At 36.2% G+C, this 13,557-nt stretch overlaps 1 protein-coding gene and 1 long non-coding RNA gene across 4 annotated transcripts; both read right to left on the reverse strand.

The window, feature by feature from the left end:
• Positions 1-850: 850 nt before the first annotated feature.
• Positions 851-6,544, reverse strand: Eb1 (microtubule-associated protein RP/EB family member 1). 3 transcript variants are annotated; one of them, XM_076382216.1, is made up of 7 exons: positions 6,387-6,544; positions 4,481-4,773; positions 2,776-3,007; positions 2,434-2,490; positions 1,736-1,830; positions 1,510-1,665; positions 851-1,398 (listed from the first exon to the last, which is right to left on the reverse strand). In XM_076382216.1, exons 2-7 carry the CDS (start codon positions 4,745-4,747, stop codon positions 1,330-1,332), a joined length of 876 nt encoding a protein of 291 aa, XP_076238331.1. In that variant the 5' UTR covers positions 4,748-4,773; positions 6,387-6,544; the 3' UTR covers positions 851-1,329. The 3 variants fall into 3 exon arrangements, with proteins under 3 accessions (XP_076238331.1, XP_076238333.1, XP_076238332.1); XM_076382218.1 differs by lacking the exon at positions 2,434-2,490; XM_076382217.1 differs by lacking the exons at positions 2,434-2,490; positions 2,776-3,007 and adding an exon at positions 3,757-4,021.
• A 342-nt stretch (positions 6,545-6,886) lies between these two features.
• Positions 6,887-8,328, reverse strand: LOC143181682 (uncharacterized). The gene is made up of 2 exons (XR_013002319.1): positions 7,889-8,328; positions 6,887-7,171 (listed from the first exon to the last, which is right to left on the reverse strand). It is a non-coding gene; the product is annotated as an uncharacterized LOC143181682 (long non-coding RNA).
• Between the last annotated feature and the right edge of the window lie 5,229 nt (positions 8,329-13,557).

Genomic DNA, 13,557 nt, shown 5'->3' on the forward strand with positions numbered 1-13,557 from the left:
AAATCACTGGAATGTGAATTAAAGTGTCTAATATTTTATATAGCGAGTGAAGACTGAATTGCTTTGACTCGCGTTAGGAGAACGACTGATTTTGTTCTGAGTTAATGATGCAGTTTGGAAGCTGGGTCGATACTGGTTATAGAGCCTTATCTCGAGAGATTAGGAGCTGTGAACGCTGGAGAGTATTAATCGATCAGTTTTTGTGGATGGTAATTAGGAGCTTCGGTTCTTGATAGAGTCAAATTATCTGCTTGTAGAGTGTTGTGATATTCTTTATATGTGAATGAAGCATGTTTCCTTTTGGATAGTATCAAAGGTATTCTATTTTATCGTATTCGAGAGCGTAAAATGATGAAAACACATTTTTGAAGTGATTTTAGAACTCTGTTACTGTCCTTTCTTCTGTTGATTTCAATTATACAGTTTCTTATAACTTCATTTCGTTTCTTGCTTCAGTAGAAGCTACAGGCAGTATTTACATTAAAAATCTGACAATCTGTAAGCCACTAAAGTTAGAATTTAGTTTACAGTGGAGGAAATATTATCTAACTACAGCCAAAGTCGTTTTCTTAAAAAGGTAGAGTATTATTTTCATTTAAGAAAACAGAGATTGAATATATTATAATTCAACTGTCTTGTTTTCAACATACATCATCGTTTCTTTCTTCGGTTTGACAAACTTAATATTCTATTATAACAAACATTCGGATTGCTTATATTTCACAATTTGCACAACTGCACGAGGACAAATGATGCGAACGAGCCGAAAACGGTAATATTTAATGATATGCGTGAAATAAATCTAGGTTTTCGGAAACTACAACGAGGTACTACGAAAGGACAGACAAACTGACGAAATTGACCTGTTTATCGATAAAAAGAACGTAGTGCATTTACAAACAAACACTCACACGTCAATTAACATAGTTTAACACAATATCATCGTATAACAAAATTCGAATAACAATGCTTCGTTTTCGTAGTTTGAGACTTGTCGATGTTACCATTATTCTTGCGATACGACAAAGAACTATGACAATATGTAAATCACTAATTGAGTTCCTTTCCGTGATGATAGAATACTTGCTGTAGAATACAAGTTATTCGAGTGCATCGTTCGACGTATTTCTATATCCTAATTACGTGCGAATCTTAATGAACTCGGTGAACCTTGTAGTAACAAAATGGAGGCGCAAATGCTTAAACAGCTATACAAAGTAGCTTATTAATTATGCAAAAGGGTACTGATACTGGCTCACAAACGTAAGAAACTGAAACGCACTTGGACAATTTGTTGTTATTCGTCTTATGATTGTACAAAGTGTAAAATTAATATTCTTCTTCGTCATCTGGCGCGGGTTCGTCTCCTTCTAACTCTTCAGGCGGCGCAAATCCTTCCTAAATAATAAAACAGAAAAAGAAATTGTCAATATTCCATGAAAGACCGTTTCAAACTAAACAATTTCACATTATATCGTCTGATGTGTATAAAGTTTGTATAAAACATACCTCTGTTGCATAAAGAACATCTAAGATTTTGTGTACTATGGGCGGAGGGTCTCCATTATCACAATCTTGGCACATAACTTCAATATCGCGTAATTTGCCGAAATAGAAATCTCTTTCTTTCTCCAATCCCTCAAGCGACATTTTCAATTCCATCAACTGTAACATATCGTATCGGTTTAATATAAAATAGTCAAGGTACTGTCAAAAATATTCTTTGCTTTCGTACCTGTGCACTCAACTCTTCAATTTTACCAGAATCGCCACCACGATTGCCAACTCCTCCAGTTTTCGCTGGTGGACGATGGGGTGGAACTTTGTTAGCTAGATTTGAAAGTACAAAACATTACTTTTTAAACTCTTTTACCTGATCGCTGTTATCACTTCCACAAACTAATATTTACTCTATATACATAAATATCACACACATTAGAGGATTATAATTACTTGATAACAAATCTACTTTAATATAAAAATAATACTGTTCCAAACATAAATGCAAATGTATGCCGATTCAAAGTATAAATTTGTGCGAAAAATTAAATAGTATACACAGATAAGAAGCATGCATTGGCATATTCAATAACTGAACAAAAATTAACTAGTACACTAGGGAATAAAATTTACTTCAAATTTTAACGAATATCGGACTTCATGCAACAATTAATTGAATTAATTTATATGTGAAACGAACGATTACTAATGACTTCATGCCTTTTTGAGTAGTTAAATGAAGGATAAACAACTAAAATAAAATTTCTTTCAAATTCAACATATTTTTCCCTAAGATTTTAACGAATACAAACATTAAGAATATTCGAAATCTTTTTGAGTAGGTACCCTCCTTTAAACTTCTCAATAACAAAACAGAAAAAAGTAACAAAAAACGAGCATTAAAAGAGCAAAATATTAAAAAAAAATAATTACTAGGATTCCTTATAGACTTGGTACTATCTGCTTGAACAGGAAGCGTAGTTCCCTCACCTGAAGTGAAATTTTGTCTTTATGTTACTAGAACACGCAGGTTCGTCATTTTTCGATATATTATTTGAATTGAGGTCTCGATAAAAACAGTAATTCGTAAATAATTATCAAAGTTTAGCAAATCTCTTTGAATTCATTGAATGATTATCTTCTTGCAAGTGAATTATTTGTAATCAATTAAAGCCAATGTTAACTCAGTGATTATTTTCATGAATGCTAATTATCTTTCATTAAAAGTGGAGTTTCAAATACAACATAAAAGAAAAAAGTAGTGAAATAATGTACCAATACGAGCAGCTGTTTTAGGTACATTTACTTCACGTGGTGTGGTGCGTTTTGCATTAGTGCCGTGCTGTGCATTACTTCCACCACTACCCATCTGCTCTCCTCCGCGCATAGTAAGTGCATCATACGGTTCTGTTCTGGAGTAGTTTGCATCAAAGAATTTCTTGAACCATTGTAAAAATTCGAAGTTGTCTTGGAATCTGCCTTTCACCAGCCTATCAATTGGAACAATCTGCAAATGATTAGCAAAAAGCGTGTGGAACTAAATAGTAAAATAAACAAATGGTCGAATGAAAATAAAACCATCATTTTTATAACTAGGACTAGTAACTTTTTTAACACTATAAGTGTTTTTTTATTATTATTAATGATGTAACTTATGGTTTATGAAAAATGAAATAGAAAATATAAAACGATAACGAAATATAAATATTTCGTATTTTTGAGTTTGTAAACACTAATATTTTTGTGCTGCCTCTGTTGGATGAAAAATGGAGTATTCTGTCTGTTCTATGGTCCTAAGACAATCTCTTACCCCCTACTTGAGTCTATTTATAGGCTGTTAAAAATAACAGTCATGATACCATTCTATCTCTATAGTAAATAAGTGTTTCAAGAATTTCAATCGTTCACTGGATTTTTATATAAAAAGTAAATACCATATACTATATTTTAAGTAATATTTTACATTGCAAAGTGAATATGGTACAAAGTGAAAACGAAATAAAAATCTATTTACATTACAAAATAGATGAACTGTGCAGTAGGACAATTTAAAACTGTGTATCTCTATGCAAATAAAATTGCAAAAGCCGATACTTTCTACTTTACATTAAGAATTTCTTAAAATCTGCAGCTACGCATTTGTAAAGTGCAATTACACACAGCCAAGATTATTTATGCAGCACATAGCTATACAATGTGTTGCCAGACTAACGACATGCAAGAAGCAACACTATTTAATTGACAATGTTGCTATACCCGGCTGTTGGCGAGGGGTAATGTTACGTTGCTGCAAATGTTTTTGCATTTGAAGCTGCTTTGTTTGGGGAGGTAACGGTACCAGTTGGGGGTTTGACAAATTATGTGTTCCATCAACCCCAGAGCCCAGTGGTATACACCCGCGAGCTTCGTAAGCGTCATATTCACGGCCGTCGTAATTTGCGTCAAAAAACTTCTTGAACCATTGCAGAAACTCAAAATTGTCTTGGAAACGGCCTTTTACCAACTTATCCACAGGTATTACCTGAACCATTTTTACAGTAACAGAATTACAATTTTAGGCGCGTAGCACTTCGTACAGCATAATAGTTTTTGTAGAGCAACATGATTCCACCTATTGCCATGATATCTCATTTCACTGCTCAAGCTTGCCTTGACACTAGTCTCTTATTTCCTCAAACTATTATTACTATTCCATTACAAATGATTTGTGATGTACTGTTATTATTCAACACAAGTTCAAACAATATCTTTGCATTTGGAGCTTTAACAATTTACAAAACATGAATTTTGCAATTTAATATAAACCAGATTTGATTCCTAATATTATCTCTATGCATAATATTTGCTGATATTATTGTTAATCATTATCACCATAAAACAGTTTAGTAGATATTATTTTAAATGGTATCCTTTGCACAAAATTTGAATCAATTTTATGTCAAATATTTGAATAAGTTGCATTAATATTTATCTTGCTTACCTTATCTACATTCATTTTTTTGAAACCACCTTGCAGAATTTTGAAATTCTGTATGTATTCATGCTCGAGATTGGTCTTGAATTTGACTTTCTTCAAAGGTACACTGCCAGGGAACAGCATGTCCATGAATTGACAATAAACTGCTCCTGTGCATAACTCCTCAATCTTGGTAAACGATGCTTGGAGGCAATCATTTACCCAGGCCAACATATCATGTCGGCTTAGGTTTTCGGTGGTCACATTTGTCGCATATACGTTAACAGCCATTTTCTTATTATTCTCTCAGCTTGCAGCTGAAACATAAAAATTTTTAGTTTAAAAATTATGTACTGCATCTTATATAATAAAGGTGTTGGTATATTGGACCGTTTGGTTCAGAAATATATCTGAAAAGTTATTAAAAGTGGTAGTGGCTTTAGGAATTCCTCATCAGTGCATCAGCATCACTGTACCAGTAATTACTAAGGTGAATCAAAAACTAAGATTCTCTGTTTTGCCTCCAAGATGATTCTTTGATGCTCAATAAATGAAGATCAAATAGGACCAAATCTAGACTATGTTAGGACTATGTCTAACTGTTCTGTCCTATGTTCTAGAACGATACCCTAACTGGATGTTACACATATGACAAATCCAACCAACCAGCCAACACAACAGTACACAAACAATAGCATTTAGATGTGTCACATTCTAACTACCACTACATTCGTATGATTCACTGCTCACCGACAATAAGAATTCTTGTTTTGTGACAAGTGTGTAACAAGTTGTATTATTAAGATTCTTCATTATATAGGACAGTCACTACTTGTCAACAGTGTGTTAATGTAACAAAGCTTTTCCTCTGCGTTTACTAAAGTACATGTATACAATATCAATGAATAGAAGTGTATTAATCAGAAGATTTAGATAAATTTTATCATAAATATATGCATATGTATACATGTGTTTACTGAAATACATTTATGAAACTTCTGATAGAGTTACAGGGAACTGTTAAGTGATACCATTGCATGTATTACACTGATACTAATATCTTATTCTGAGAAAGTAGTTGAACTATAATTAAGTACATATAGTTTCATTACAAAGAAATTTGTGAGAAATGTTGGAATTATGTTCATGTCAGAAGCTACCTAAGGTCGTAGCAAAATCATTTTGGCCTTTGGTTTTGATCTTTGATTTTTCTGACTTTGATCTTTGAAAGAAGATCTAATAGTTCTAATTATTGTAAAACTGGGCTGAAATAATATACCATAAAACATAAAATTGAAGTATTTGTGATAGCGACTCCAATCTACTAGGTTTCTAAATATCTTATATGATAAACATTTCAGTCGCAGTGCCCAAAGTTACCATAAGCTACCAAAGTGGGACCTATTTTAGTGTCTTATATAGACATAAAGAATAATACAAAACTGATATCTGTGAACCTATAATATCTGTGTAACTACAAATCAACGAATACTTTCAAGTAGAATCCTAGAAACTACTCGCAACAACAAAGGTAGGTCCTACAAGAAAGGGATTAATTTTAGAGCCTATGCCAATTAAGCATTCTATGCTCCCTTCGATGAGAGCCACCAGCCCCTAAAGCCTCAGATCTGTTCTGATCACCCTGTATACAAGAAACTTTCCTGCCTAGAACAATTATCTTGGAATCTTTGTACAATACTTGGTAGTTATTTCTGTAGCAGTTTCAATCCCCTAAAAGAAACGACATTCCACATTCACTTTTTTGGTTCCAATACTGTCCGTCGACATATTCGGGGTTCGGTGTTCGGTACGTGCTGAATCTACATGCATTCCTTCAAGAAGCAATACTAGGAATAATAAGTTTTATACCTCGAACGTGTCGTAACTCTTTTGACGTCTTCGTAATCATTAAATTATTTGTATAACTTACCAGGTTACACAAAAACACCGTAAAACCAATCCCGAGCAGTTCCCGCACGCAGATGACAAATGTATGCTATAGATCGTTCAAATCGCACCCAACGGAACTGGTAAAGCCTGATTCGCAACGAGCGTCAAGCGTCATTCTGCCTCGTTCTGCCTGCTGCAACGGTACATTTGTATCGCGCGCGCAGGTTTCGTAGCTAATCTGCTCATTGAAATTCAATCCTCGTTGCTTATTGTATTAATTCAAGCAGAGTGTAGGAATATTTGAAGAAATTATTGAGAAGATTTTTCGAACTTTCGGTAGGATATAATTAGTTTTCTCGTTATTTCGTGGGTCACTAGTGACGAACTTATGGCGAAGCATCTAACCAAAAACTCGAGTGAGAACACGTGGAACTTGTTCGAAAGATTTTAGAAAGATAGAAAAGATAGTAGTAAGCTTATTATAAGAAAAGATTGTATTGTAAAGTTTATTGTTATGTGTACAAAGATCAGTAAGATTTGTTGTACTCTTTTACAACTAGGTGCTAGGAAACAAGATTTCACTTTGTAAGAAGATAAGCTTCTTGAAGGTATTATTCGAAACAGCTGTTATGTATTTTGTTCTATGAATAATTAATAATCAACAACTAAAGATTCTAATTTATACTGCCTACATTATTTTCATTTAATCATTCGCCGACGATATCGGATCAGTTGTGACCCCCCACCGCTTTTTATCACAACCTTTCGCTGTCCGACGATTAAAGACAGAACAGGTGGAAGATGACTCAGTGAAGTCATTTACATCTGAAATATGAAGATTCAAAGCTTGCAAATGAAGCTTGAAAGATATATTTAAGAAACATTAGCCAAAGGCAACGAATGCTGCCACTGAAATCAAGCAAACCTTTGTAAGAAGGCTAAAACTGAATTTTGTATCCAAAGAATGAGTCAATAGTGGTGAGGTATTTGAAAGAAAGACCCAAGATGATGTATTTTAAGAAAACAGTATATACAGGAGTTCATTCAATATGTACAATGACATAGTTCAGAAAGACAATTGATGAAATACATATAATGGCAGAGATTAGAAGAAAGAGATTTAAAGAAAACATTTCATAAAGGAATTATAATTATTTTAGAAAGAATCTTCATAGAGTAGTACTTTCTACAGTATTTCCTTATTATACACTTACAATTCTTTATCAGTAAGAAGCACATGTAACATAAAGGATAGCTTTCTAAAACCAATACCTATTTAATAGGTAGCTTCAGATTTAGGTTCACAGAAAGTGAAAAAGAAAAAAGCAAGACAATCCCAAAAAGTTTTGGGAGAAACTGTGTCTATATCAGAGAAACATTATGGTTATTTTGTAACAGTACAAATTCCTGCTTATGACAAATGATGTTTTTTATCGCATTTTGGATTCGTATCCTTAATTCTAGCCATTGGCTCAAATTTTACAAAGGCACGAAAGTTTCTTAAGTTCTTCTTCGCCTGATATTACATGTACGATGACTTACCAAGTAACACCAATCGGGAGTGGCTCCCGCACGCAGATGGCAAATGTGCTATAGATCGCTCAAACTCTACGGAAATGATACACATGTACCGTGTTAAGCTTCAGCCAAAAATCGAGCGATCTTTGTATAGGATCTCTCCCTTCGAGTTGTCCACGAAACGCATTTATTTTCGCACACGGTCGATCTTTCTTTGTGGAGACGACTACGTAGCGGTAAAACTCTTGAGCATCTGTCAATGGAATTAACAAACGAACACAACCCCACTGTATGGAGATTTCGGTCGCCGGTATGCGAGTTCGTTGCTTTCAGATACGTTCAAAATCGGAGAAATCGCGACGTTTGTTGGTGGAGGTCGAGGACTTAATCTTATATCACAAGGTGTGTCCCATGTCAGCGCAGTCTGTGGCTATATTCGCCAATCGCAAAACTTTCTCTGGACAAACCGGAAGGGAGCTATCGCAGGACTAACTGTCGCTGTGTATATGCGTGAAAGCCCGCAATTTCCCTTAAGCTATGTCCACACTGAGGCAACAACGAGGAACTTTTTGTCCCTGCAAACATTCGCCGCTTATTGCTGAATGTTTCTTTAGTTTTATCGTGTTTCTGTTGCCAGCAGCAAATGTGGCCGCTTGTTGCGTGCTATCATTCGGTGCGACAACATTCATTCTTCTGATTATGTTGCTTCAGTGTGGATAAAATGTCTCTATAAGTTGGTGTTTCTTGGAAACATTTTGAAACACGTAGCGACAAGAGGCGACAGAATTTTCTTCGCTGTTGTCTCAATGTAGACATAGCTTGATGGCAACATGAACGCAGGAAGACATTGAGATAAGGTGTTCTTGACTGAAAACTGCCCGCGCATGAGCGGTGGTTTTGAGAACCACGTTCAACTCAACCATTACCTACAGTTGATAAAGTTAGTAAACTCATTGACACCAGATGATAAGTACCTTCTGTCGATACAAGAGTGCATTACCGACTTCTTATGCATTTACCCTCTGATACTACATCGGTGAACAGTTTTAGAGTTACCTACCCATTCGTGCATAGAAAATACTAAAATTAGTCTAAAATTTGTAGGTAAATGTTAGTTTTTTAAGAATATTGAGTAAATTTATTCAGGTATCAAAGTTCATTATAATCAAGACGCAGGTCCTGGCAGTTCATAAGGTAATGGTTCTTCTCATCTTTCTTTTAGCATATACACATTATCAATTACCTAAATGTTTAATTGATAGTACCTAACGACTCTTAAAACGATTTTAAATTGACCCAACCTATTCAAGGTGCATTATCGAATCATTTTTATCGAGGGTCTCAATAAAGGGTCCAGCATCTCTTTTTGAGCTATTAAAACCTCACCACCATTGGGTACGACTTCCACCATCCCCCTTACTACACGATGTTTTACTATTCACAGCTACAGGTTCGTAAATAAATAAAGAACCTGGCTCACAGTGGTCTGAAGTCAGTATTTAGCGGTCTAAACCTCTAAATAATTTAAGCAATATCGATATCTTAGGATACTCTGTGTGTCCAATAAAGAGTTTCAGATCCTATCGAGTTTGTTTATTACTTATTCGACCAAGACTTACTAAACCAGAAAACATCTCTTAGATAGATTTTTGGTTCATTTAGTTTGAAATCATGTGGACCACTAAATGCAGATTTGGAACTGCTCTACGCTGCAGGAATTGGACTACTCGTCTCTCACGAGAAGTCCCCTGGAGAGCATTAGGGATAAAGTATTCCAGGGGACTTCTCATGAGAAGTAAACAGTACCTACACAACGAGTCATGATAAGCAGAACAACCTTGTTCCTCTTGAAAACAGTGCCAGCGAGATCTCTGAGGCCCTCGGTTAAACTGTATCACGTTTATCGGCCGATCTTATAATACACGGGTGGCGTGGGCGACCGTAGCAGAAGAGTTGCGCTTTTCCACCATTAGCATTCCTGGAAAAGCGGCGATAATCAGCATATTCATGAATAACAGGCTCCGTCGGGCGTTGGTCGGTCGGACAGGAAGTATTTCAAAGTAAAATGAGTCGACGCCCCAGCTCTCGTGGCGGAAGCCCTCCATAAATATCGGATTCACAAATTTCATTAAAGTTCAACGCCGGTGTAACGCGTCGGGCCGAGTGTCGGCGGTTTTCAGCCGATTCTGACTTTTATGCCAAAGGATCCGCGACCAGAGAGGCTGTAATCCTTGCAATCTTCCGCGCGGTTTGAGGCAGAATTGAAAGGACGCGCGACGATGCCGGCTGTCAAGTGCCTGCTTCACGCCGCCGAGGATTCAATTCGAGATTAAAGAAACCTTACCGTGTATCGCGCCATTCATCGACTGGAGGCGTGGTGATTACGTTCGCGAGAGTGGGGTGGGGAGCGCGGCAGCGGTTGCACGCTGCAGGCGCTGGTGACTTGAAATATGGAGCCAGCCTGTCATAATTCTTCGAGGAAACTGTAAGTAACGTTGTGCTGAGTCAATACGAATATTTTTGTGAATGTACAGGGTGAGTCATTTAACTTCACCCAAATTTACTTGCAAGCTATACGCTGCATATAAGAATGTATTGAAGGAAAGTTGTTTGATATAAAGAAGAGTATACAGTGCAATAATTATTTCTTTGCTGTTTTATTTTATTATCAAAATATGGAGGTCACCTTGACTCTTTAAACTACAATGTGTAACATTATCGACGATCATGACATTCAGATGTGTAATAAATACAGAATAAAAAATTGTTAAGATCCATGGTGTTAAAAAGGAGCAGTTACTGAGATATTCTCCAGTGAAGAATGGTGTCTACAAAATGTCTAAAAAATTCTTCTTCCAAAGCCTGGTGCCATAGCAACGTTGCCATATCTTCATTTCCTCCCGTCCATGTTAATGATTTTTGTACGTATAGAGAACAGTGTCTGTACATATAAACGACGGGCAAAAGGTGTACAGACGTATCGAAAAGTTTCGTCGTAAACTAAGAAACAAAGTAGTCTTGAATAATGAAGCACTGTACAATTCACTTTCTAGTACGATTGTATCGCGAGAAGTACCTTAATAACGCTGACATAAAAGCGGTGACCAGTTGCGTTCGTGGGACCTCCACTTTTATCGATCGACGTATTATGAACGACGTCCGGGGGATATTCGGAATTCATCCGAATTTTATTTCCAACGCAAATCTTTTCGCCACGCCCCGTTTTTCCCAATCATCCTGCCTCGCGGATTTGTCCTCTTTACGAACTGTGTTGCTTTCAATTAAAACCATTTTACCGAGGGATGGATCATTGCCTGTAATCCGCATCGTTCCATATGGAGATAAAGGGACGGGCTTCGCGATGGGAAATGCAACACCCTACAGAATCCCTGCGCTTTGTGACGCGGATTATTTATTTTACAGGGTGTCTGTCATGCATCCTCCAAAATGTTTGATCGCAGCGACTGTGTAACTATTGGACGAGGCGCTAGTCGATGAGAATACGGGCTGTTTCATGCAGGGAAATGATGATCGATTATTTATGCACGGGATTCATTAACATGGACGTGTAATACCGTTCTTGTAAGCGTATGGTAGCTACTGATTTTGGTTACCACTGTTATTAAATAACAAATTCCTTTGTAGGAACTGCTTACGGTGAAAGATATAGAAAATTTTGAATGATATCACACATGTACTTCAAAAATGACACAACTCAAAAGACGTGATTTCTGAATTACAGACATAAATCAGTTGATAAATATACTGCGAATTTGTATGCTTTTGTGAAAATTTGAAATGTGTGAAAAATTATAGAATGCAAATAATATTCAAAAATATACAAAATATTAAAAACAGAATGCAAATTATAGTATTTGAAAGATGAAACAAATTTTTATTTAAATTCCACTTGTTTAACTGTGTTTTAATATAAATATACGTCTATTTATTATAGAAAGAACTCTTCAAGTGTAAGTTAGAAATTACTTAAATAATGATAAGAAAACCATCTGAGGAAAGTAAGATAACTATTTTTGAGACTATTTATTCAAGTATGATAATTTTAATTAAATAACACTACTCTTTGTGCCAATATTATGTATTTAATAATTTTCTCTTAAGTACACAAGTAATTTTTTGCTTCCCCTGAAGAACATACTTTTTTGAGTTGTATCACTTTTGAAATACATGAGCAACATCTTATATAAAATTAATCAGGAAGTGCTGTGCAGTATTCATGAGAAAAGTATTATAAAAAGAGGTAAACAGTTCGCTAAGCAAGCCAAAAATGAAGAAACAACTGGGTTTTCATTAAACGATTTATTACCCAGGAAAGTGCATCAATTTTCATAACAAATTTCAAACCATTCTAAATGCTCTGCTACGCCAGCCGTCAAAATAATTACTATATTGCAGGCATTTTCGTTATATCGCTTATGGATTCATAAATTTGCGTTTAACCACGCAATTTATGACATCAATCGACGCGTCGGTAGCTCCCGTCACAGTGGTTATAGGAGCGCTGAAACCAGTTAGCGTATATTTTCCATAATTTCTGTGACAGTGTGAAAAATTTCGTCCATTGAGAACCCATCCATTGTCAGCTTGCGCGAGTAGAATTGCGTGTGCGTTTTGCAGAGCTTACGGTGTGAAATCGTCTACGAGTAAACACATTTGTAAACTGAACACATGTCGAGCGAAGTCTGTTCGCAGTTTTTTGCGCTCGTATTCGTTTTGCGACACAAAAGAATTTTTCTTTGTTAAGTGGAGACTGAAATGGTTTCCAAGGATCCTCCTTTATCGCGCCGTGGAAAGCCCGCGAAAAGTCGCCGAAGCCCCGATCAATTTCACGGTTATAAAGGGCGCAGCGCTATTACCTTCTTATCCTCGTCTCTGGCCGATCTATTCGAGAAGAATTATCGGCGATCCGCTGATTTCCGGCGTGAAAGCGAGACGAATGCCATTAACATTCAGAGAGGGGACGTTATTAAACTCGACCGTCTCTGTAATTCTAATTCATCGTTGATTTATCGCACGCACGCTGCTGGAATTGAATCGTAACTGAGTAAGAGAAACACTGTCCCCTCGGGTTTAGGATGCCAATGAAATTATATGAATTCATAGAAACGAGTCGATGAGAATTCTGAACTCGTATGCGGGGCATTTTTCACCTGTTCACTCTCAAGTGTATGATACGCGCGTTTATGGGTCAGTGGAAATGGTGTTCATTCGCTTCAAGCGAAATCTGCGTGAAATTTGTAGAATTCGAGGGAACAAAAAAATATTCTCCAGGTGACGCTTGAAGCTCACAGCGCTGCTCACTGGTTCACTTGCTTTAGAAGTTCCGTGTGCTAAACGATTGCGCCATTGGGGACTACTAAATAGAAAAATAGTGTTTGATAATCCAGCAAGATTCAGAAGAAATGTTATTATATAACTACTTTCAGTTTGAACAAAGTCTGAAGCCACTAAATACTTCAGTAACAATAGGTAACTATTTGTAATGAAAAATAAAGAATTATTCAATCCTTCAGAAATTGATATTAGAAGTAGTGAAGAATAATAGAAACTCAGATGTGAAGCAGCTTCGTAAATTTCATTGCGCTTGAATCATCAATAAGGGTAATAACAACAAGTAGTATAAGCTCGTGCTCGGTCAGACATGGAGATGCTACAGCGATAAATAAGAAACT

The sequence above is a fragment of the Calliopsis andreniformis genome, chromosome 7 (genome assembly GCF_051401765.1).
Source record: "Calliopsis andreniformis isolate RMS-2024a chromosome 7, iyCalAndr_principal, whole genome shotgun sequence".
NCBI lineage: Eukaryota > Metazoa > Arthropoda > Insecta > Hymenoptera > Andrenidae > Calliopsis > Calliopsis andreniformis.